Below are 24,739 nucleotides of genomic sequence, written 5' to 3'. Positions count from 1 at the left end.
CAAGAGATCCTTCCTACAGAAAAGAGAAGATAATGTACTAATTGTGGCCACTGCCTTGTTAACTGGCCCGTCAAGTCCTTGGGGTTAAGTGTGCTTGATCTCAACAAAATTGGTTGTCGCGAGACTGGGTTGACGAATCTAAACTTAGTTGACCGGAGGGTGAGGCACCTGTTCAAGTGGATCAAAAGAAAAAAAAATAGTGGAGCAAGAACTAGGGAACAACACATGAATAAGAGCTCTTCATAACAACATACCAAGCACACAAACTTGAGACTTTCACACCCCTTTGGACTGTCTACGTGATGTGGAATCATAAATGGATGTGCATCACATGATCACCTGAAAAATGGATGACGGATAGCTAATAATATAGTTTGATTTAAAAAGCGAATATAAACAGAGACTAAATGCAGATCGTGAACACTTATTACAGGACACGATCTTAACGGCGTGACATGATCATCCCCCTCTTCACCAAAAGCGTCTTGACCCATTTTCTTTGTTGGGAAAGCTACAACATGAGGCAAGTTCCCCAGGCAAAGGGTTTTCCTACCATGGGTGCTTGACTGCTTGGTGAGGAATGACGGCCAAGCAATTCCAGAGGGACCAATAATGATACAAATTTAACGCCAAATCTACAGAATCTGCTGAAATTTTGAAAACAAATTACTCCTCTCCTTCTAAATTATAAGATGTCTTGGCTTTCTAGATATATAGTTATTGTTACGCACTTAAACATACAATATGTCTAGATACACAAGAAAAATAAATAATACTTCCCTCCGTTTGTGTTTACTTGTCACCAACTTTTTACTGTAGCAAATTTGACTATCTATTTTTTTCTTCTAAAAAATCTTAGATACTTCAATATATATAACACTAATGAAGTATATTCAATAAAGAATCATATATGTGAAAACTTGATGTATCTAAAAATCTTTTGCAGAAAAAAACATATAGTCAAAATTGCTACAGTAAAAGTTTGGTGACAAGTAAACGCAAACGGAGGTAGTATATCTAGAAAAAACAAAATATCTTATAATTTGGAATGGAGGAAATACCTTTTATGTGATCAAACTTCTAAATTTCCACATTACACATTTTTCTGCAATTCTGAATAAACTATCAGTTGTTACCGGTTTTAAAAGCACTAGGTCACAGTGAATCCAACACTCCCACTGATTACTAGCCTAAGGCTCGAACCCATCAGGAAGGACTAAATATTTCAGTAAATAGGTTTGCAAAAATTCAGAGAGAAACAACTTACAAGCTTTCATATAATTTCTGAACCCAAGTAACTATGCAGTTCTCAGCTCTGTGCACAACATTGACTAAATGCTAAAACCACTCTTGTACATAGCAAATACTATAGTTACACAATGGCCAATTGGCAAGTACTACAGTTATACAATGGCCATTTGAAAAATCATGTATATATTACATTGCAATGATCATAACAGAGGCATGCAAGATAGCCTGAATTCTCTGTTTGTGCTCACTACATCACATACTTGGTGTTTCAGGTTTTCGAACAATCAGGATTGTTTCCCAGGTTGCCTCCAACTCCAAGCATGGACATCAGCCCTCCACCGTGCACCCTTCCCTCCGGCACCACGAGCCCAAAGCTCTGGCTCCGACTCCCTCCGTCATCCCGGCCGTTGCCTGCTAGACCACACGAAGGAGAGGCCTTCAATGAGCCAGGGACCAGCACCTGATGTGGTATAAGGAGCCTGCCAGCGCTCTGCATGTCTCCTGACGAGTCAACGCAGTCTGACCATGCGCCATGGCCAGATGATGAGATGGCATGGTCCATGTTGCTATCAGCAGCTGATGAACCGGAGACAATGCCACTGAAGTGGGAAGGCCCGACCATGCTTCGTGCATGTCCAGGATCATGCTCTAGCTTGGAAGCCATCAGGGTCGTATGTGCAGCGCAGAGACCACTCCTTCCCCGAGCGAACTTGTCACAGCCGGTGCTCCAAGCGCATCGCTTGCCCCCGCCATGGGCCTTGCAGAAGTCAGTACTCCCCTGTGCGCTCTTGTCGCACCCATCAAACCTGCAACGCTTGCCACCACCGTGCTTCACACAGCAATCAGAACGACCACGGGCGCTCTTGGTGCACCCAGGAACGGAGCAGCGTTTGCCCCCTCCATGCGCAACACAGAAGCTAGTTCCACCATGGACACTCTTTGGGCACACCCCACCTCCCTCAAAGAGGCACCTCTTCCCGCCACCATGCCCTTTGCAGAAGGACGTGCTGCCCTCTGCGCCTCTGGTACAACCATCAAACATGCACCTCTTGCCTCCACCATGGGACTTGCAAAAAATGGTGCTTCCTTGCGCCCCCTTATCGCAGTTTGGGTACTGGCACCGGCGACCACCTCCATGTGAGATGCACAACCCAGGATGGCCTTCAGCACTACGAGTGCAACCCTCTATCCTGCACCTTTTACCTCCACCATGTTTTATGCAGAATCCTGATTTTCCCCTTGCCGCTCTCGGGCATTCCTCAATCCCACACCGGCGCCCACCACCATGAGCAATACAGAACTCTGTCTTCCCTTCGGCGCTTTTGGTGCAGCCTAGCTCTTGGCAGCGTCTCCCTCCTCCATGAGCTTTGCAGAATGCTGTTCGACTCTCAGCACCTTTGTTGCAACCAGGCTTCTGGCACCTCTGGCCACCGCCATGAGAAATGCAAAGTCCTGATGCACCCCTTGCACCTTTCAAACACCCATTGAACCTGCATTTCTTTGGATGGCGCTGATGACTCCTCTGCTCACCACTTGTACCGGCTACTATATCAGAAGTTGCAGCAAAAGAACAATCAGCTGTAATGGATAAACCAGGGCTAGGCTGAATCTCGTGATGATTCAGAGATCTATCATGATCGCTTTCAGTATCACATCCAGTTTCATCATGCTGTTGGACATCAGTGTCTGGAGATGTTCCATTAAGACAAAGACCTTCTGATCTTGGCGCAAACAGAAGTGGCAGCATATAGCCACCTCGTTTCCTCTTTGCTGAAGTTGATCCCTCATCAATAAGTGGAAAGATGATACCGGTCTTCCTTGCAGGTGAATAATTCTTCTTGCCACTCGCTGTTGTAGATTGCAAATTTCTTGAGCTACATCTTGAAAGACCCAACTTTAAACCAGGGTCGGTTGTGGCACAATGTTGAGTGAGCAAAGTTGCAGATTGATAAGTTTTGTTTCCACCAAATGAGTGACTATCAGCAGAATATAGATTTGGTGTTGGCCCAAGTCCAAGGACCAGCCTGCAGCTATCATCAGGAGTGGCCAAACTTTGATCAACATGCTGAAAGGATTTTCTAGAGTTCTGTGATATTTCTGAGCTCCTGATGCAACCCAAGTTTACGGCTGACACAGCTAGTTCTTCATTCCTGCAATTTATGGCAGATGGTTGGGCCTGGGAGACTGAAGAAGCAGCTATATGTTCCTTCCCACGAAACCAAAGATTTGTCATATTGAGGTCCATCCTGCTTAGTATAAATAAGGTAGGATTATGATAGGAAGAAATTTATATGCTGTTCAGAGACCAGATGCTCAATCCAACCAACAGAGATCAGAACCCCAGCTTTACAACTTCACCACTGAGGAAGCACATAGTATACACAAAATGGAAATACACATGGATGTTCATGTAATGTATGCCACCACTGACAAAACCTGATGTATCAGCCCTGTCCATGAGCATGAAGTTTTATTGATCCCAAATGGAAAACGATGAGGCTGCCGAAACTATGGGCAAATCACATGCACACTATCTTATGCATCAAGAACCCCAAAGGGACTTCATAAACTTTCCACGATCTGCAGGTGAAGCAAGTAAGGCCATAAGTGAAATTGAACAAATAAGATTGAAGGCTGATAATAATAATAATAAGATAACAGCTGATTGAAGCTAATGTTCCATTTTTATTAAGATGACGCAAATAACGTGAGAGAAAAAAAAGGTGCAAATATCAAGCCGGCTCAATATTTCGAAAATCTGCATGCAAAAAACCACAAGAATCTGAGGACTGAGTACAACTATAAATGGACTCAGCAGTGAGAAAAATTGTACCAAAGTTAGCATATGTATCTAATGGAAACAGTTTCAACAAGCATACATAAAATTTTTTGCTGATCAGTTGATTTCACAGTTAAGTAGCATGAAAAAAAATCATAGAGAAGCAATATGATTACTGAAGAAACTTAAAACGCCTGTGGGGAAGTCATCTGATGGCCAACATAATGTTTGTTTAATTTAAAATAGCAGCATCACGTGAAAGACTGTAATAGCACTTATTGCTTCAGAATCCTTACACCGATAATCACTGACATATCTTCACAACCCTCTGAAGTTGAGTTACAAAGTTTGAAAAACTTTACTGTAGAGACAATCCATGTCCACTGGACAAGAAGTTGCACAGTTCCAGTTATAATTATTTTTGTTGTTTGTCCATATCTCTTGAGCACATGTTTTACAGAGCAAAATTTAGAAATTATTGCATGGGTATGCACTAAACATTAAGCAATGCTGTTGACGCATAGAAAATTATATAGGTACTCTAACGAATAAAAGATTAGTTTTTTCCTTGAATCGGGAACTTCAGCTCAAACATGGAATTAAGAAACTGCCTACAAAAGAAATGGATGAACTTACCAAATTCCCACTAAAATTCACAAGATCTACCGCAAATCTTCAATTATGCCAACTTTTCCATCAAAATCAATGCACTGAAACCATAGAGAAAGACAATCATTTAAGGCAGTATCTTAACTTTCATGCATCCAATAATTCCAGCACAAAACAATTAGTCCTGAAATGACTGTCACAAGAACTGCACCCAAAGGAAAGCCTTGAATGCCCAAAACTTGCAAGTTGCAACTAAAGAGAAAGGAGATTAAACAACGAAGAGGGAAAGAACTGTGAACTTTCCAACCAGCAGGAAATCTACAGCAACAGACAGAACATCTTCGTCTGAACTCTAGTTCGATATAAGAAGTTGCAAATTCCCAAAGATAATGATTTCTTTTGTTTGAACAAATTCCTTGAGCTCATGTTATAAGTTATAAAATCTAAAAACCATAAAACGGATACGCAAAAGAAAACAAAAAGTTGTGTGCTACCCTTAAGGCGAAGACAATTGCTTAGGTGCTATCTGCTATGCTATTACAAAGCCAACCTCCTTGTATTCGAAAGGTAGAAACATGCAGCAGAAATTGACAAGCAATGTCACAGCATGTACCTTGATTTTTCTAACTTTAGAGAAGATAAGCATACTAATTTATCTACAGAGATATGAGTTCACCAAATTTCCACTAAAACAAACAAGAGCCACAGCAACTGCTACAATTTGCCAAGTTTTGCTCGAAAGAAATCATTCATTGGGGTCATAAAGAAAAGCACAGGGCAAACAAGTCCTACTGCTAAGTAGTATACTAATAAAAGGTCTGCCACACGAACGCCACGAGAAGGGAAGTGGAATTCTCCTCCAAGAAGCAACAATTAAAACCTGAGAGAAGGTGAGAGCTTGCGTTTTTCATAGCAAGAGAGAAAGAGAGAGAAGTGAGAGGCGGAGTTCAGTACCGGCGCGGAGAACCCCGGAGGCGGCGAAGCGAAAGGGTGGAGGAGACCTGGGCGGCGAGGGGGAGCGATGGGGACGGGAGGCGCGAGATAAAAAGAGGCGTGGGGGAGGAAAAGGTGGGAGCTTTGCCATCGTGCGTACCGATGCCATAGGGGGATGGAATTTGGCTTTTGGGGCTCGGAAGGAGCAGAGCAGCAGCGCACCACCACCACCCGAGTGCCATCAACCACCTAATCATGGCATCATGCGCGATTTGGAAGCGGACGCGCGGCCTGGCGCTCGGATCCGGCTCCGGCCCCAGCCGCAGCCCGGCATCGCGGGGCGACGCGGTGAGCCGGCCGCGGGCTGCTGCTGCTGTCTGCACGGCGTCGTGTCGCGTGAGGTTAGAAGCAACGGCCAACGGGGCATCGTGGAGAGCCTGGGACTGGAGCAGCTGACGGTGGGTGCGGTGGCCGCTTCGCGTTGTTTAGTTTATCGTAAAGTTCGAAAACTTTATAAGATTTTCCGTTGTATTGGTATGAAGCATTAAATATAAATAAAAATAATAATTAATTATACAATTAATTTATAATTTGTGGGATGAATTTTTTGAATTCAGTTAGTCCGGACAATAAATATCAAATACAAATAAAAGTGTTACATTATCAAATCCCAAAGAGTTTTTATCTAAACAAGGCCTCAATCAGTTCTGACGCCATGAACAGCTCCTTGTTTTGTTTTTGCTCGGCGGCCGCGTGCGTGCGTAAGCTTGACGACTAACGTTAACGAGGCAAGCACGAGGGGCCCGCACCGCGTGGGTTCAGCGCCTCCTGGCCGTCCGATTGACTAGCCACAAGCCACGGACCACTAGAATAGAATTACCACATTATTTATACTACAGGAGAAGAAATGGTCCTGTTTTTAACAATATCCCTTACAGTGACACGAGGTGTCCAACGGTGGGGGCCTGAAAGATCATCGTTCATCGCTGCTAGTGCTTGCGGACAATCATCTGAAAACGACGGCACCCGGGTGTGTCCGTACAGTGAGAGATCTGTTGGGATCGACATCGACGTGGCCAATTCGCTGGAGGCCGTCCCCAATCATGGAGAGGGAGGGTGAATGAAATCTGCGGCCTCGCCGATCAGGGGCGGCGAGATGGACCCCCGGCGGAACGTACGATACGAGCCTGGCGTGTCGCGTCTGGACCGGTGCGCGCGCGCGGGCGCACATTGGCGTCACCTTTCGGAACTCGGATGGACAGCACATGAGTGCCCCCCACTGTAGACTGCAGTAGGGTAGGTCACGCCGGGCGGCACAGCTCCGACCCATCATCATGCTAGAGACCACCGATCGGCTAGCTCTAGCTCTCTCGTCCGTCCTCGGAAAGCGGACGGAAGCGTCCGCACTCCAAAGTCCGCAGTTACGCTGGCGTGGCGGCACCGCACCACTCACTCGCGGCGGCAGCCACCCACCGAGCCGGCGATCCTCGGCTAGGCTCGGCAAGTCAAGGCGCGGCGAGCTGCCAAGGCCGAGCAGAGCCGCCGCAGCGCGAGGGAGGAAGAAGGAATCAAGGAAAGACCAAAGACGAGTCAAGGAGGCGCCGCGCCCGGTTGCCACCGCCCCGCGCGGCGCGCGCCCCATTCGCTGCGTCCGGGCCGTCCGTCCACGCGACGCGGGGCCGACGCGGCGTTACGTGCGCGCGCGCGTCAGCGCTCCCGCCGATCCATCCCACTGCTCGGCCACCGCACGGCGCACGTACGAGTCGCAATCGCAGGCTCGCAGCCGATCCCCTCTCGTTCGTTCTCGGCGTCCACAAGGCAGCCCCAGGATTCGACCACCGCACGCACGGGCACGGCACGGCCGAGCGCACCGGCCCCGGGCACGACGGGCCGAGCCTGGCATGGCGCCATGGATGAGGAGGGAGTGGCGTGTCCGGCGGAGGCGTTTACTCGGCCCGTCCAGTGGCGAGGCGCCGCATTTCGTAGATGTTGGTTGGTTCGTATTCGCCCCGTCAGCGTCAGGTCAGGCGGGCGACGTGCCGTCTTGGACTCGGAACATCGCGGACGCCGACGTGCTGAGTACAGGTGGAGGACACCTCCATCACAAGAGGCGAATAAACCATATGCATATGCTGGTCCTAGTCTAAACAAGACCGAGCGTCCGAGCGAGCAGTTTGGTGCACTCCACGAACGTTTTTTTTTTTCCGATGAACTCAGCAGAGGTACAAAACATTAGCAGGCGTGAGTGGAGTATAATACTACACATCCTTTTCGTACGTAGAGATTCTTCAAACGGAGAAAACATGGCTGCAAAAACCCCTACTACAATATTATGGCTAATTTATTTATGTGCAGGTGCAGCCTGGCTGGCAATTCCGGCGATCCGAAAACCAACAAGTTGCAAATGAAGCATCAACGTCAGTGCAGGTAGGGTTGGCAACGAGAATAATACAGCTGATGAATTATGCAGTTCATTACATTATATATGAGCTGCGGTACGGTTTTATCACTTAATAGGTGTACTTTAATCCAGAATAGTACTACTTTCTTACAATTATTATTATGAGGCCCAAGGAAGCAAAAAAATAAGTACTAGATTCTTTTCTTTTGAGTGAAAAAAGAGAAGTTTCTAGACATGGACAGCATGGATTGGTGGGTTTACAGGCTAACGCAAGAACATAGTACATACCGGATCATCATATCCCTTGATGTTGAAGCGTAACATGGCCACCCTTTGATTGGAGTTGACAATTCAGGCACCTAGAAAAAAAATGATTTTGCAGCGGAAAAGAACAGTCACACAGACAAAAACCTTAAAAGCTAGGCTGGTACAATACTATGCAAACTTACAATAGACCAATTCGTGTTAACTATAACAGTTCTGCAGGATACTAGGGCAAGATAAAAGCAGCCACAAAACACATTTCAAAATTGCAGATAGCTTTACAACTCTAACAATTGGAAAACAAAAACTGTGTATCACACGCTCAAATCTGCAATAGTTTCTCAACTGGCACTGGTTAGATCCTAAAGGACTTCATCCTCCTGAATCAGGATCACCTCCTCCGCTACTCCCCAACAACAGCTCTGAGGCTTTCCACCGCATGGAGACGGGCAGCAGCTCTGCAGTAAATTGAAACGGGCTAAGGAATAGTGCAAAGTGGAGAACTGTAAACAAAAGAATACAATGAGCAAGTCTGGTTTCACCACAGTACCAAGAAGAAGAAGAAATACTAAACGATGACAACTATGTATATGTAACTGCCCACTGAACTTTCAAGATTTCCATAGCATGGATAACTAAAAGTGTTCCCAAGAGCCAATATGGAATCTGGCAAAACTCACAAACCAGAAATTTGTTTGTCTGAGAAAATGGAACCATTGAAAGTCTACTTTTTAAACTGCATTAAATCCTGGCCGACATTTCAGACAACCTAGCATCCTTATCTGCTAGGAATTCTGAAAGTACATTAAGAACATTAAGGACACTGAAATCTCTTCACTGCACAAAGCTGAAGTGATGCTTTGATGAGATAATGTTCTTCATGGTGTACTTTGTAAATCAAATCATTTTTGAAGTAGAACTACTATCCAGGGATCACGTTTTGGGCATGCAGAATTCCTTAAGACTTCAGTATCAGGAAATTGGAGAGTAAGACATACCTTGGAGCAAGTGTATATGATAACAGTCAGCCAAGTCCAGCTGCTGGGTGCATAATTTGAGGAACCGTCTCCAGCTTCATGGAGAAAGTATGATAAAGGAGACATCAATTGCAGTTCATATTGGCGTGGTGAACCACACAGACTACAGGTGCCAGGATCTTGTAATTTTGTTGTAGCCAACAGTGGCTTGCCACCATAAGAATACCTAAAGAAATATTGCATGCCAAAATTTAATTCAGGTTGTGCAAACCAAAAAGGACAAGAAACAAATGGTTTGCAAATACCAAGTCAGGTTGCAATGATACTATATGAACTAACTGGCTAACTACCTAAAGCATTGCTGGGGGTACGCATCCAACCGTTTCTTGAATTTTAAAAAGGTTCTGTCAGCACCAATAGCTTTATCGTACTCGTACTTTTCTCCTTCCCATTTTTCTTCTTCATCATTTGCAGTATCCATGATTTCTTTGTCCAAAACCAACTCACTGCTACTTGAACCCACAGTGCCTTTGCCCCCATATAGTTCCTTATCATAATATATGTAAAAACAAGGAAGAACTGCAACAAAATGTTATCAGATCAAAACACTCAGATTTTGCATACATGGTAACGAGTTCTTTAAAATTTGTCCTCACCTGGTATGCTCAGATCACATGCTTGCTCCTTCAATACAGAACGTTTTACAGGAGCATTAGCATGCTTCGATTTATTCTTCTTCTTTGAGTTAGATGCCAAAGTTGCAGCTTGCTCAAGTGCTTCGGCTAAGGCATCTAGATCAAAATCGTCGTCGTTGATCTCAGGAAATTTATTTTTATCATTCTGTTCTTCTGGAACACTTGTAGAAGGAGGTCCATTCGACTGACCTAATTCATCGCCACAGCCTTCTGTTTGCATAACATTACGGCATTTTTGAACTCTTAGGACCTTCCAACTATAAGAAGAAAAAGGGAAACAAAAAAGGGAAAATACATACTGACTTAAGATCATGTAAAGGTCTGAATATCTGCTAAACCGACTGAATCAATTGGCATATACTTGCCTTTGAGGTTTAGGTCCACACTCTGGTGTCAGGCAAACAAGCACATAGATTATCCTCTCCTCAATGTTTAGCTTTGCCACGGGCGCATGTACCTTAGGTTAGAATCAGATTATTATTATTATTACAGGAACACCACTAAATAGGGTGAGGCAAAAGTACTAGTATCAACATACAAGCGTTCTGTACCATCATGGATCAGCATGTAAACATAGTTTGCAATGCTAAGTCAGAGAATTGCAAGCTACTTTACAAGCCTGTGCCCAAGCACCGCAACACTCTGTTTCATGTTTCAACTAGTAAAATCTTGCTAAATCGACGACACTCACCTGAGCAACAAGACAGAGCTTGGTCCCACATAAGCTGCACTGAAGAGTCTCGGGCTTAATGCCCATATCACCAGTTGGCCAATCCTGCAGGAAAAAAAAAACAGCAAACGACTCAAAAGGAGCTTGGCTTTCAGACAAATTTCTCACCTCTGAGGAGAGTCATCAAGAAAAATTTATAATCGTGGTGGGTTAACTGAAGAAGATGCATGGCATAAGCTCGGCCTCTAATTCCTAAGCAAAAACATAAGCTAGAACCAGGAAGAGGTACACACAAAAGACATACAGGGACTCCACCGATCTTAGTGGTGTAGTGGTCGGCCTTCTCCCGGTAATCCGCCGCCCAGGGACCTGGCAGACCTAGATGCACCTCCGCCATGCCCACCTCCCTACTTTTGTGTGCTCTTGCTCGGCAAAGGGAGGCTCGGCCAATAAGACGAAGTCCTTTATGACGGAAAGGCACGGACCCCCTGCTATTCACCGGCGACCGGCGGCGCGAGGAGACGTGCGCGGAGCGGTGGGGGACTGGGGGGGGGGGGGTTTAGGCGGCGACGGCGGTAGGCGGAGCAAGGCCGCAGTTGGCAGGAGCAGGAGCCAGCGGGACAGAGCAGGGCCGCAGGGGGCGCTGTGACTGTGAGCCGGTCTGGGCCGGCGATGGTAAGGTATGCTGCGAACTGACATGGGCCTATAAGGGCAGTCAGGCCCAACCAGAAAATATGGATCAGATGGATGCAGCCCATGCAGCCACAGCAGGGCGTTGCTGCCATGCCTTGCCTTGTTCATGATCTCATCTCACCCTCCGGCGACCCCTGGTCCACGGTTCGCTAGCTTCCAGTCCTCCACCGCCGCCTCCCGCGTCTTTCATCGCCTGCAGCTGGGTGGAGCACTTACTCGTCGGCTCGCCGTGCTTCCGCCGATCTATCCGATGCCCCAGCACGTAGGTACAGTATAAGGCCGGCCGCATACCTGCTAGCTCCAACTTTTTGTGTGTCCATTTGTCGTCTAATATTCGTGATGTTGTACATGGCACTATCAGAGACTTGATTTGACTAGTAAATTACTCAAAAAAGCTCTAATCATCAGCACTATCGGACGTGATTAACAATTGGTTGTTGCCAATTAAGCCTCGTAGTTGAAGGTGGGCCAAAAGCGACGGATTCAGATCGGGATACGACGATCAAGTATTAACCAACACCTTTTTTTATGAAATTGGAGGAGCCGAAGCTCCCACAGAGAATTAACTAAAGAACAAAAGTTAAACAGGTTACAACCAGAGGAATCAAGAAACAAAGAAAACAAGAAAAAGGACTGTAATAATTATTACAATAGACTTTGGCACCAGGACTCAAATAAAAGTGGCTCGATTTCTGTTTGGCTCCAAAGGAGAGAAGGTCAAGCTCTTTTTGGAGGAAACTTGGACTTGTCTGTGCAAGTTTGGTTGCATTGCTTTGAAGATTAATCATTCCTAGCTGTCCAAATTGTCCGGATTAACAGAATTATGGCATTCATGAAGAAGTACGAGTTTAGCTGCATTTGAAAATCCTCCAAAATTTCAGACAAGCTCCCTTGCTCTCTGACTGTCAGGTTCGGCAGGTTCCAACCAACACCTTCGTCTTCCAGATCTGAAGATGCCAACAGTGTCTTCTTTGGGAACTGAACATTCTCCGGCGGTGACACTTCGGTCCCATACGACATGTTGGAGCACGTTCCGATATTCGATCGGCTAGCACGAGCACGACGCGACAATGGAAGATACAACTTGACTTGTCACGGAGCAACCGAATGCAGGCCGGATCTGACACCTCATGTGTGGAATGTACAGAAACCCTGGGTTCGTGACACGTACGAGAGCGGACGGCTCGATTAAATGGATCGTTTCGCTGCACTTACGATAGAAGAATGGTTGTGCTGGATCTTAATCCACTAGGGTCCCAAATGCTGGACAGCTAATACGTTCAGAGTTCGGTCTGAAATACTGAAGCTCTGCACTTTTGCATGCTTCTGCAGTACCCAGCAGCTAGCAGCGTACGCTGAACCAACCAATCACCGACCGATTTCTCTTCCCTGAGCAAGAATCCAGAAGATAAATATAAATATATATACATGGTGTTATTTGATTTGTACTATTCACATCCCAGATATACATCTATGTCGATCATGAGGTGCTACAAAGAACAGCACGCATGATGTTTCCCAGACAGCTGTGTGCATGCTGATGAATCGCGTGGATGCTGTAGTTGCAGCGGAGTGCAGGCCATGCTGATCTGAAGGTTGGCAGCTGGGACACTGAAAAGATCAAAAGAAAGGTTGGTAGAATATCACTGCTCTACTACTCTGCAGCGACGTTTTTCAGAGTTGATGAGTGGGTATCAGACCCGCGATGAGTTTTTTGCAAGCAAGGGAGACCCACCAGCCACTAACCTGTGCCTGCTGCATAATCTCTATCCTATATATACTAGATCCCAACTGACTCGATGATGAAACCGCATCTTGTCTTGTAATTAATCCCACAAATTTAAATAACCGGCACTTTCCGTATGAGTAGATTGGCACTAGTAGGAACGCTAAATGCATGATCATCAAAATGTTGCCAAGGACTAAAGTACACTCTGAGAGGCAGCACTAGCATGCAACGCAATGCAGGTAGCCTTAGCTGGTGGTATAGAACTAGTTTGGCCTGGCGCGTCAACATGGCAGCCGTACATCTCCCGGGATCGTTTTTCATCAGTACCTGCATTGCCATGAGTGATGAGCCAGCAACGCTCGAGTCATCATCACCTGCAACTGCAAGACTCCAACGGCTTCTCTTCTCCACCACGCACACAAACACCTCGCATCGCACACGCCCCACAGCGTCGCACACACCGGCTGATCGACAGCGACGGCGGGCGGCAACGGATTCGATCGGTGCCCACCCGGCACGTTGTTGCTGTTAGACGCACCGATGACGCCGGAACGAACTGCGGGGTCGTCCCCCCAGCTCGATCGGGCCTCAGTTCCGCGCGGCGGGACGCGCGCGGTCACGCGTCGGCGCCACGCGCGGCCGGCCCGTGACTGCGCCCCCGGGCGGCCGCGCACCGCCTGCTCGTACGCTGCTGCGTCCGCAGGTGCGCATGCAGAAAGTCACGGGAACCTACGCCCATTCTGGCGTTTTATGCGGGGCGCCGGCCCGGCCGTGGCCCCCGTGGGGACGCGCGCGGCACACGGGCGGGCGTGGCCAGCCGCGGCGGCCGTGGCGTCTTGCTGGGTCTCTGGCTCTGGTGCATGAGCACGCACGCACCACGGGCAGATTGGTAGCACGTACCTCCTGTTGGTTCCGAGAAAGGGAAAGAGTCACGCGTGCGTCGTCGATCGTACAGGAGACTCTCGTGCTTCGCCTTGCTCACGGTCCATGATCTCGTCCTGGTAGCATGCATGCGGTACCGCCGCAGCTCCGCGCGTACTGCCTGCATGTGCACTCTGTCTCTGAGTCGCGGTGCGCCGTTTTGCGCAGTGTCTACTGCACGGTCAGGGTCTCAGGCAGGCCCCAGGCTCACGGGAACTGTTTTACCTCTGCGGATTTGCTGGCGCTGGCGGCTGGCGGGTTGCCAATTGTGGACGGCCAAGGGCCAACTGATCACATACGCTGTCGTATGCGTGCATGGAGGGTTCTCAAAGCAGCACAGCACTCATACCTTTCAGAAAGAACGATGCAGGAATGCACAGGATCGCAGTGTAACTACTACTCCAGTCCTGCATGCCGCACGTATGCAGATCTCTGCGCATCGTAATATAACCCAAAACCATTCTCAAATTTGTTTGCTTTTAGTGCGACAATCGCAAGCAACTGCGTCCTGTCAACTGGTTGGGAATCATGCTCCCAACCATTTCTGAACCGGAAAGGGGAAAAGGCTATGTGCATTTGACTACAGAGCAGAGCAATCTGATGCATTCCCATCGACTCTGAGCTCTTTTCTTACGAGTGACTACTTGCTCCTTTTTATCAGGTAGTGATGTGCAAATGTGCAACCTGACAGACAGACATCTCTTGTCTACGCTCTACGGCACAGTGCCGGGGAAGGAAATGGTATAAGGTTCAGAAGAAGCTACCGTATTTCACGTCATGCATGGAGGAAGCGATTCGTATCGTATGACACCCGTACTCCCCTCTCCGACGTAAAGATAACTCTCCATCACGTGCGGTGAGTCGGTGACGGTTCATTGACCAGTAAGATTTCATTCATACATACCGAGACCATTTCGGCATGCTTGCAGCTCTGACTTGCGAAAGCAAGGCACATTGCGCTGTTTCCGGATGGAAGCTTATTCCCATCTGACCGAGCGGCATCTCGACCTGACGTTGCCGTTTCATCCTACACAAAATATCCATCAGCGAAATCCGCTTGACGTGCAATCTCGGCAGGCCACCACCGGATGGCCTCGCCGCGCAGGAGCAGGAGCAGGACCAGCGGCCCGAAACCGTCGCACTGATCCCGACCGCGCGTCGCCGTCGAGCTAAACGCACACTAGCGACGGCCGTTTATGGGGCAGGTTCGTTCGGTGCGGATCATCAGGGCCAATGATGGTCATCTGAAACCGGTTTCTGGACTGCGAGGAGACACGTTCCCTGCGTGTCGATCGATATGCACCGGTTCCTGTGATGGACATGACGACGATACGGCCTGAAATTTGTATGTGTGGATCCCAGGGAACACATGCGTGCCATGCGATCGATGCGTCCATCCAGTGCGTATAAGTATAGCCTTATACCAGTATGCTATCCCCGTATACGGCTGCTGAAAACAGTAAGCGTAACCACCGATGGTCCTGCGACTGCGATCAAAGCAACGCATGAAGCGACACGGGCACATTGGAGGGTAGCAGCTGCAAAGCCACGAGCAGCGCCGGCCGAATATTGGAGCTGCTCATGACGTGACGGTGTGTGTGTGTGACGGTTCTGATGTTGTATTCTGAAGGTGGCCGGCTCAACCACCGAATGTGTCGGTAATCTCATACTACGCATTGTGCGTCGTCTTTGTTGAGTTTCCTTTTCTATGGTGGCAACCACCGCGCTTTTCGTGGAAGAAGAATCTCTCGTTCGTCCGTCCCCAAAGCCTACTCCGTGACTTCGTCGGTCACGTACACCGGAGTAGCTAGCCCAAAAGCTCACGTGTCGAGCAGGGTTCCCGTACCATGCACGCTCTGTATTTCCAGTATTCTTTACCTTGCGTTCACTCGGGTAACAATGCCATTGCAGGATGGCACCCACGTTCAAGGCAAGTAATTTCTGACTCTTTTTAGTTCTTTGCTTTCATGGATAGTGAAGGGCCACTGCTGCTCTTCTGATAAAAAATTCTCAAGAATGCATCTGTTTTTTTTTTAAAGCTCGGATGAATCATTAGGGCACGCTATCGGTGGGACGTTATCCGCTTCTCTGAGTGCCACCTCCATCGTAGTCGCCATTTCTAGACAGCAGATCGAGGATTAATTCCCAAATTTTTTCAAGTTTGTCTCCTTATATGTTTTATATGTTTGTTTCTAAAACTCATGGTATAGACATGACACTCACATAAATGCATATTCTTATGAACATATTAGACACACGCGAACACATTCTATATATCTATATATGAGCATCTCTAAAAGACTAAATCGGTAAATTTTGAGATTCAAGAAATTATCTAGATGCTTCGTTGTCGATACAATCTTGAAATAAAAAAAAAAGAGCACCTTGATGAGTCACTGCTAGCAAAGAAGATTCTAATCCCTTTAAGCCCGCCGGCCTCAAAGTATGCCCACCAAACCCCTAAACCATGATCCAAAATCCCTCTAAACCAAACAAAATTGCTAATACAGAAGATGTAAACTTCACCTCAAACATGAGTAAAAATCATGGTACCATGATCCAAAATGCCTCTAAACCAAAGAAATTGCTAATACAGAAGATGTAAACTTCACCTCAAACATGAGTAAAAATCATGGTTTTAGCAAAATACCCATGTGATTCTATTCCCTCCAATCACTAAAAACAACGACATTGGATTAACATTTGGAAGTATTTTTTATGCTTACAATCTTTTTGTGAAAAACATTGTAAGTTAAGATAATAGGAGTTTAGTTTTTTGACCATGCCAGAGCCAAACTATGCTTTATGTTTAAAAATTGATAGATTGAGATTTTGCTCTAACCATCCATGTTTGTTTCTAGGAGTATTTGAATGTAGTGTGAAACAACCTTCTACAACATATAGTTTCGTATTTGATATTTCATATGCACTTGATGCTTTTATTCTATTAGACACTGAGAATTTTATTGGAAACAATGTCATATGTTTCATTTAGGTGGAACTCATTTCATTATTCTCGCTTTTTAACATGTCATCGAAATTGTTTATGTGGCACCTACTAAATGAGAATGAAACTTACACTATGAGTGTCCTAAGTCCAAACATATGTATTTTTGGCACAAGTAACACTTTTAAGCTACAACATAGTACTAGATTCTTTCCCCAAATGGGAATTATTATATTTCAAGTATATGAAACTTAACAATTTTTTAAATGACAAATTGTATCATCAAGAACCAAAGTCTAAAACATTGAAGAACATTTTTTTTTAAATTTCATCTTCCATTAACCCACATAATTGTTGAAGAGCTAATTGTAACTTTGCATATTTTTGCAGGAAACTATCAAAAGTTTCAAGCATTCAAAATAGGTGTGATTTGTTTCACTATTTATAGCTAGCTATTAGCCTACGAAAGAATTTCATAAATAATCACTAAGTTCCTTAGCCAAAGAGCATATCTTAGGAACTACAAACAGACCCATTAAGTGCACAACTCATAAGTATTTGTTCTGTTGGACAATTCTTTGAGCAGCAAATTACTCTATTGTTATGTCATTTATCTATATAATAAAAAACACAATAATAAGTAAACATTTTTCAATACGAATGCAGTCACATAATTTTGTACTACAAAAATCATGTATGGATAGAAAAAATACGACCAAAGGCTCGTGCTTATGGAACTGGAGTACATTTTGCAGGGGATGGATTGCAGCACCGAAAATCAACGTCTGAAACAAAGAGTGATGTCAGTAATATTAATGTGGGGTTATAACATCATGTCACTGTTACATGTTCCGTTCATCAGAGAAAAGCTTGTGCAATGAATACTTCGCGCGCCTGAAAGCTGAAACACTCCAAAAATTCGTAGGCTTACGCGGCACAATTCCCCTTTCGCGGTCGTTCAGTACTTCTTAATCCAGCGAACGATCCGACCGGTTTCTCCTTTCCTTTTCCGTTCCCGCTTCCTTTCCTTTTCTGGCTTCCGAAATTTCGTTTTAAAAATATCCCTCCCCCATCCCCGTCCCCTGCTTCTACGGTCGACTCAACCAAACGAAACGGCGACTTCATCCCGCTCCTCTTCTTCTTCTCCGCCAACACTCCGACGCGGGCGAACCTTGCCGACGGCATTGGATTTTCGAGGGGGTCGGCATTCGGTGTACTCCGGGCATCGTTGGAAGGTATTGCTCACATCCTTTTCTCCCCGCTTCTCGTCGTGCTCCGGTGTCACCGGCATTGGCCCTAACCCTAGCTAGTCCGCCGCCGTCGCGCTGGCCATTGCCTCGGCCCCGTCCGACCTTGGATTCGTGCCTGTGTCGTAGCCCGCGTAGGCCTCGAGGTCCACCTTGCGCTGGAGCGTCGGCGTCGGTGCCTCGCGAGCGAGCGTACGTTACTTGGGGGCGGGCGGAGCCTCTTCGGAGGCAGAGGCCCGTGGGGTGCGGGGAAGGGAGACGGGGGTGGAGGTGGAGGCGTAGGCGGAGGCGGCGCGCTTGCGGACGTCGGGGTCGGAGCCCGGGAGGCGGAGCGTGAGGGTGAGCGCGGTGTCCTCGAAGTCGAGCCCCAACGAGGACGCCGCGGAGGAGGACGACTCCGCGTGCGGCAGTCGCCTGCAAATACACGCCCGCGAGGCCAACGCCCCTGTCGGGTACAAGGTACGCCGCGCTTGGCGCTTGCTAGCTGGTTTGTACTTCGCCCTGGGCGTTTAGGATTTCGCTTCACGATAATTGTGTTGCTGCTCAGCTTCTAGTGCCCTGGGTGGATTGGAATTTTGCAAACAGATTATACAGTTGGTTTTGGGAGATTGGAATGGCAGATGTTTGATATGTTATCGCGGTAAGTGGTACTGCGCTATATTGCCAGGGAGCAGCGCAGTTTAGACCTCCACAGGATTGCCTGAAGACTCTTCATGCTTTCATTGTATCTTGTGGATCATACTGTGGCCTGGTAACTGTGGCTTAATGTCAGTGTGGAACACAAACACATGGGTTTGTTTTGAAACTTGTATTTTGAATGGGTCCTATTGGTAGTATTTCCCCTTCCCTTTCTATACAAATGTTGCAGCTGTAGTATATTAACTGTATTTGCAAGAACTTTGTTCCATCACATGACATGGGTTAGGTTTTTTATTTATGAAATTAGAACAAGGATTTTACTATCAATTGATTCATATTATTAGTTATGATATGTTTTATTAAGTGATTATGAATTTTTAAATTGTTTACAGATGTCTGATGATGAAGATCCTTCTTCTGAAGGAGACAAGTCCAAAACAAGTGGTGATTTGGAGTTACAGTCTTCTAATAATGATTATTCTGTTGGTTCTGAGGACAATGTTGGGAGTGACAGTGGAGAGAGCATAAACAATGAATCTACGGTGACTGATCTTTTACTCTATGAATTCTTATTTGTTATTTATTTTTGCGAAATTGTCTGAGTAGCACTGTGTATTATTTGCAGACATAACTTATATATATGAGTTCTTTGGTTAAGTATTGTTTATCAGCTTGTACGTTGAAGTTGATTTTATAACTTGTGTGTTCAAGTTGATGATGATTTTCTATTGTATGTTCTGTGTTAAGTTCTGTAGCGTGAACAAGTTTATTTGCAGACATAACTTATATGTATGAGTTCTGTGTTAAGCTCTGTGTTAAGTTAGTATGTTAAAGTTGAGTATGTCCAAGTTGCATGTTTTAAGTTTTTGCTGCTAAGTTGTAAGTTTAACTTGTGCTCCAACTTGATTGTTTAAGTTAGTATGTTCAAGTTCATATTTTAAGTTTGTGCTGGTAACTTGTAAGTTTAATTTGTGCTCCTAATTTGAATGTTTAAGTTTGGTCCTAATGTTCTGTGTTAAGTTCTGTAGCGTGAACAAGTTTATTTGCAGACGTAACTTATATGTATGAGTTCTGTGTTAAGCTCTGTGTTAAGTTAGTATGTTAAAGTTGAGTATGTCCAAGTTGCATGTTTTAAGTTTTTGCTGCTAAGGTGTAAGTTTAACTTGTGCTCCAACTTGATTGTTTAAGTTAGCATGTTCAAGTTCATATTTTAAGTTTGTGCTGGTAACTTGTAAGTTTAATTTGTGCTCCTAATTTGAATGTTTAAGTTTGGTCCTAATGTTCTGTGTTAAGTTCTGTAGCGTGAACAAGTTTATTTGCAGACGTAACTTATATGTATGAGTTCTGTGTTAAGCTCTGTGTTAAGTTAGTATGTTAAAGTTGAGTATGTCCAAGTTGCATGTTTTAAGTTTTTTGCTGCTAAGGTGTAAGTTTAACTTGTGCTCCAACTTGATTGTTTAAGTTAGTATGTTCAAGTTCATATTTTAAGTTTGTGCTGGTAACTTGTAAGTTTAATTTGTGCTCCTAATTTGAATGTTTAAGTTTGTGTTAGGTTTTTGTAATGTTTTATGTTAAATTGTGTAGCCTGAACAAGTTTGACACTTGATAATGATTTTCTATTGTATTTGGTTGTGGTCATAATCCTTTGGCTCATGGAATATTAATTTGCTGTTTTAAGCTACTGGCAAGTACTGTTCAACATATAGACATGTTTGGTGGTGCTGCTGCATGCATATGACATTTTTTTTACTTACTAGCTTTTTCCTATAACATTTTTTTGAATGTATATATTAAACTTATTCTATAAGTTTTGTAGGTTGGATATTTCATTTGTGGTTAATTGACTGAGAAAGTTCTAATTAGTCTTTTTTTAAATTTCAGTCATTCCAAAGTCAATTTTCAATGCCCAAGTTGATGAACCTGATACGTGTTCTTACTGAACCTCAGAAAAAGTTGGTTCAACAATGTGGGTTTGGTTCCATTCTTAAGCTGAAATGCAGTATTATGCCTTATAAGCAACTTATTGTCTGGCTGGCAAGGTGCTATGATAAGAATACACAGTGTATCAAAATTCCAGGGACTAATGAATTCAAGATAGATGGTCACATAGTCCATTTGATTCTTGGAATTCCTAATGGTGAAGTGAAGATTAAATCAAGAGCTTCTCTAGAATTAAAATCTTTTATTGCTAATGAAACAACACCAGGACCGTTAGCTCCAAAGATTCAAGATCTTATTGCAATGATTACTCCTGAGCTTGTGGGTGATAGATTTGTTAGGATCTTCATTTTAGTAGTGTTGTCTATATTCCTGTGCCCGAGCAGTTCATTCAGAGCCAGTTGTCATTACTATGATGGGATCCGCTCAGTGAAAAAGATCAAGTCTTATGATTGGTGTGATGCAGTGGTCAGTTGTTTGAATTCTGGGCTTTGCAAATTCCAACAGTCTTTGTCTAAAGGAAGCACTTCTGATAAACCAACTTTGTCTGGCTGCATATTTGTGCTCTTTGTAAGTATTTCATTTACTGCTCACTCATACATTTTATATTTCTAGTTAAATTGTGCAGCAAGTTTTGAATGTTGTTTACTTGCTTTGTTCGATTAGAAATGTTTTTAAGTCTACAATTGACTTGTCTATTTTGAGTATGTTAACTTTGAAATTATCACTTGTTGCTAACTAGGAAGTTACCAACAAATTTTTCTTTTGAGTATAGACTCCTAGCTGCGTGCAGTTCTATTGCTTTTGAGCCTTTAATAGTTAAATCCTTAATAATTTTGGTAGTTGAAAACTGAGGTGAGATCGAGATAAAATGTGATGGCATGGAACTGCATTAACAAGAAGTGTCTGCAATCTTGAAGATTTCTCTATTTTCATTTGTGAAGTTGACATGTTTGATTGCATCTTATTATGACCTTTTATTATATGCATGTCTGATCTTGGTATGCATTATCTTATATAGGAGTACTAGTTTCTTGATATGACTGGTATAAAGCTTAATTGATATATAGTTTAGATTAACATTTGTTTCTTTTTTTTTCATTTATATGTCTATGGTGTTTGATTTTGTTCTTATTTTCCATTCAGACTGCCTACTTTGATTATTTGGCTTCAGAGATGATTATTGTTCCGGAGACAGTTCCGCGGATAATACCTCGTATTGATGCTTGGACTGATGATTTGGTTGAAAAGTTTATTGTACATTACCCCAAATTTAAAGACATGCAGGTGTTGTTATAATTCAAATTTTCAATTTTGAGTTGTTTCTTTTTCTACTGATTTCTGGATGTTTTGTTTAATCTTATAGTGTTGATCTTGTAGATTAAACCACTACACTCTACTGTTTTTGGAAAGACTGATTTGAATCGAAGAAGTAAGAGAGGGTGCAGTGTTCAAGTTTTGAATGAGTCACCTTTTGCACCAGATGTTGGTGGTCCTTCTTCACCGCATAGGACATCTAAGAAAATGAGAAAGGTAGATTGACCATCTATTTACTATTTCATGGCTTGGTCAGCTGTACATATTTTGAATTGCTAACATTTTTTTGTTCTCTTGTGCAGATTATAAAGGGTCCTTTAGATACACTGCATGAAAATTTAGAATTTGATATTCATTCGAGGCAGACAGTAGTTCCTGACTCTACTGCTTTTCGTATTTTCTGTGGAGAGGAGTTGCATCCTGATGTTGATAATTTCATTCGTTCCACTGCTGGCCCTAATTGTAGTGATGAGGTACTTTTGTGTTATTTAGCTTGTAATTATCCTATTTTTTCTTAATTGTCAGCAACAAACTTTTTGTTTATGCTATCTTTTCTTAATTCCCAGCAATAAACATTGCCACTCTATGCCTGGTCAGGTGAATTAATTAATCTGTTCCTGCAACTTGATACTTAATGCTAAAGCCAGTGCTACCCATACTGCATAAATCTTGGCTATATGTACCCTATTATTTGGTCATTAGTTGGTCTTTTGGGTTTTTTGCATATACTTGTTAATTTAGATACTTCTTTGTTGGCCATATGTACCCTATTAGTGATTAAGTTTGAGGATAGTATAAGTTTTAACCTCTTTTCATGTCTAATACCTGCATATATGACAACCACTTACTACTGTGTCCATCAAGATGCATTTTTTGTATGCACAAATCACTTAGCTGAATGTATTATTTATTTTAAAAAATACCTATAGCTCATGCTTATTTTTGTAAGATTTTTTCTATTTTTTGTGTACCAGGGGTTATTGCATTTGAGGAATATGTGCAAATATTTCTACAAAGAGTCATTTAGGAATTATGAGTCCAATGTTGTTATTCAGTCTCATGCGTTGGTGAAATCTTATTTATCTGGTGTTCAGCAATGTCCCATTGATAAAGTATCTGATGATCCTAGTAAAATGAAAGAATATGATGATACTTCAAGGGGACATAGTGATGATATTCAGAATATGTCAATTGACAATGAAAATAGAGTTGCTGGTGGTTCAAATAGGCTAATGCATGAGATGAGAGATTCTAGTTCTCTCAAAGATAAAACCACATCTTTTGGGCCCTCCACAGAGAAACAAGACACTAAAATTGGAGATGCTAGTCCTCCCAAAGACAAAACCACATCTTCTGGTCCTTCCAATAATAAGAAAGACACTTTGATTGGAGATGGTGGTCCTCTCAAAGACAAGACCATAGCTTCTGGTCCTTCAAATGAGAAACAAGACACTAATATGGAAGATGATAGTCCAGTCATAGACAAAATCATATGTTCTTCATTTGACAATGTCCAGTTCGTTGCTGAGGCAAAATACACTGATATAGAAAGTGAGAAAGTCAATGAACTTAATAGTTCTTCATTTGACAAAAAAGTTGATGATGCTTCTGAGCCAAAATACACTGAGATGGATCAGAAAAATGTTAGTTCCTCAAATTTAGATGTTGATGTTAATAAGAAATTGCCCACTGAGAAAGGCAAAAAAAAATCTGATCCTTTGATTGTGAAAGAAGATCATGCTGCTCAAACAAAAAAAGATCTTTCAGCACTTGGTCACAGGAAGCGTGCTTTGAAGCCACCTAAATCAAGTTTCACAAATAGCATTAGCTCTGGTGCTCGAATCATTGTGACAAATCTTGAGAAGGAAGTATACCATGCAGCAGCGAGAAGGCCAAAAGGAATTGCTGAAAAGTATGTTGACGCTTTTCTCAGAAAAATATCTATATATGATACTATTTATAGTATATTCTACTTTTCTTTTGCGTTATCTTTTTTATGTGTTCTTTTTTTCAGTGTTATATGTGCTGATATAGGCCGTATGAGTATTACGCATGGAGAATTTAGTCTTACTATGGCAGGAGGGAAGTGGGTTGGAACATTTGTAATGAATGTGTTTGCTGAAGCTCTTAACGCTGATATGTGGTTATCTACTAACCCGTCACAAGTAAAGAAGGGCTATATGACCTCTGCAGAAGTTGTAAGTAATTTTGAATTTTTGTATTATGATATCTCAACTTCTTTGCATATAGAATTTGATACATTCTGTGGTTGGTGGTTTGCTTGCGTCTGAAACTACAATACCATATGTATGATTTTGCTTTTTGTAACTCTCTTTGTTTTCTTTGTACGTGGCAGGATCATATGAAAATTAAGGATATTAGTGTTGACTTGTTGGCTAAAAAAGTTGACCCTAGGATTCTTCGTTTCAATCTATATCAAATGGACATGGTATGTTTTTCTATAATTTTTGTTTTGTCACATTGATTTTTGGCAAACAATGTATCATTCTTCCTTTTTGTAGTAACTTATTGATTTGCATATTCCTGTTTTGCTGTCTACATGTATATGTCAGTTTCATACTAAACTGCCTAACTTGTCCTCTCTAACTCAAGAATGTGAGTTACTTTGATATTTTTTTGTCATAACTTGTTCTCCTAACTTAGGTCTGTAACTTTGCCTACCTCTGTTGTGTTACTTAGGTCTGTAACTTCAAAACTTTTGGTCACAA

The 24,739-nt window shown here is 43.7% G+C and overlaps 2 protein-coding genes and 1 long non-coding RNA gene across 6 annotated transcripts; all 3 read right to left on the bottom strand.

The window, feature by feature from the left end:
• Positions 1,224-5,775, bottom strand: LOC8068460 (loricrin). Of its 2 annotated transcripts, XM_021462934.1 has the most exons (4): positions 5,594-5,775; positions 4,667-4,740; positions 3,688-3,831; positions 1,224-3,497 (listed from the first exon to the last, which is right to left on the bottom strand). In XM_021462934.1, exon 4 carries the CDS (start codon positions 3,494-3,496, stop codon positions 1,520-1,522), a length of 1,977 nt encoding a protein of 658 aa, XP_021318609.1. In that variant the 5' UTR covers position 3,497; positions 3,688-3,831; positions 4,667-4,740; positions 5,594-5,775; the 3' UTR covers positions 1,224-1,519. The 2 variants fall into 2 exon arrangements, with proteins under 2 accessions (XP_021318609.1, XP_002447197.2); XM_002447152.2 differs by having other exon boundaries at positions 1,224-3,831; positions 5,594-5,774.
• LOC8079559 (programmed cell death protein 2-like) lies at positions 8,372-11,440 on the bottom strand. 3 transcript variants are annotated; one of them, XM_021462407.1, is made up of 8 exons: positions 10,884-11,440; positions 10,601-10,684; positions 10,275-10,366; positions 10,099-10,166; positions 9,871-10,005; positions 9,565-9,793; positions 9,236-9,440; positions 8,372-8,740 (listed from the first exon to the last, which is right to left on the bottom strand). In XM_021462407.1, the coding sequence occupies exons 1-8, from the start codon at positions 10,974-10,976 to the stop codon at positions 8,600-8,602; spliced, it is 1,047 nt and encodes a 348-aa protein (XP_021318082.1). In that variant the 5' UTR covers positions 10,977-11,440; the 3' UTR covers positions 8,372-8,599. The 3 variants fall into 3 exon arrangements, with proteins under 3 accessions (XP_021318082.1, XP_021318081.1, XP_002447196.1); XM_021462406.1 differs by having other exon boundaries at positions 9,871-10,166; XM_002447151.2 differs by having other exon boundaries at positions 8,372-8,695; positions 9,871-10,166.
• On the bottom strand, positions 12,682-13,568 carry LOC110436667. The gene is made up of 2 exons (XR_002454488.1): positions 13,329-13,568; positions 12,682-12,883 (listed from the first exon to the last, which is right to left on the bottom strand). It is a non-coding gene; the product is annotated as an uncharacterized LOC110436667 (long non-coding RNA).

Source organism: Sorghum bicolor, chromosome 6 (genome assembly GCF_000003195.3).
Source record: "Sorghum bicolor cultivar BTx623 chromosome 6, Sorghum_bicolor_NCBIv3, whole genome shotgun sequence".
Taxonomy (NCBI): domain Eukaryota; kingdom Viridiplantae; phylum Streptophyta; class Magnoliopsida; order Poales; family Poaceae; genus Sorghum; species Sorghum bicolor.
The sequence above is the reverse complement of the archived record's forward strand: the minus strand, read 5'-3'. Positions and strand labels throughout refer to the sequence as shown.

Coding starts and splice junctions, on each gene's coding strand:
- LOC8079559 (XM_021462406.1), bottom strand. CDS start 10,976: ATGGCGGAGGTGCATCTAGGTCTGCCAGGTCCCTGGGCGGCGGATTAC. Junction 10,367..10,600: donor AGCTCTGTCTTGTTGCTCAG/GTGAGTGTCGTC, acceptor TTCTAACCTAAG/GTACATGCGCCCGTGGCAAA. Junction 9,794..9,870: donor ATGTGATCTGAGCATACCAG/GTGAGGACAAAT, acceptor ATTTTGTTGCAG/TTCTTCCTTGTTTTTACATA.
- LOC8068460 (XM_021462934.1), bottom strand. CDS start 3,496: ATGGACCTCAATATGACAAATCTTTGGTTTCGTGGGAAGGAACATATA.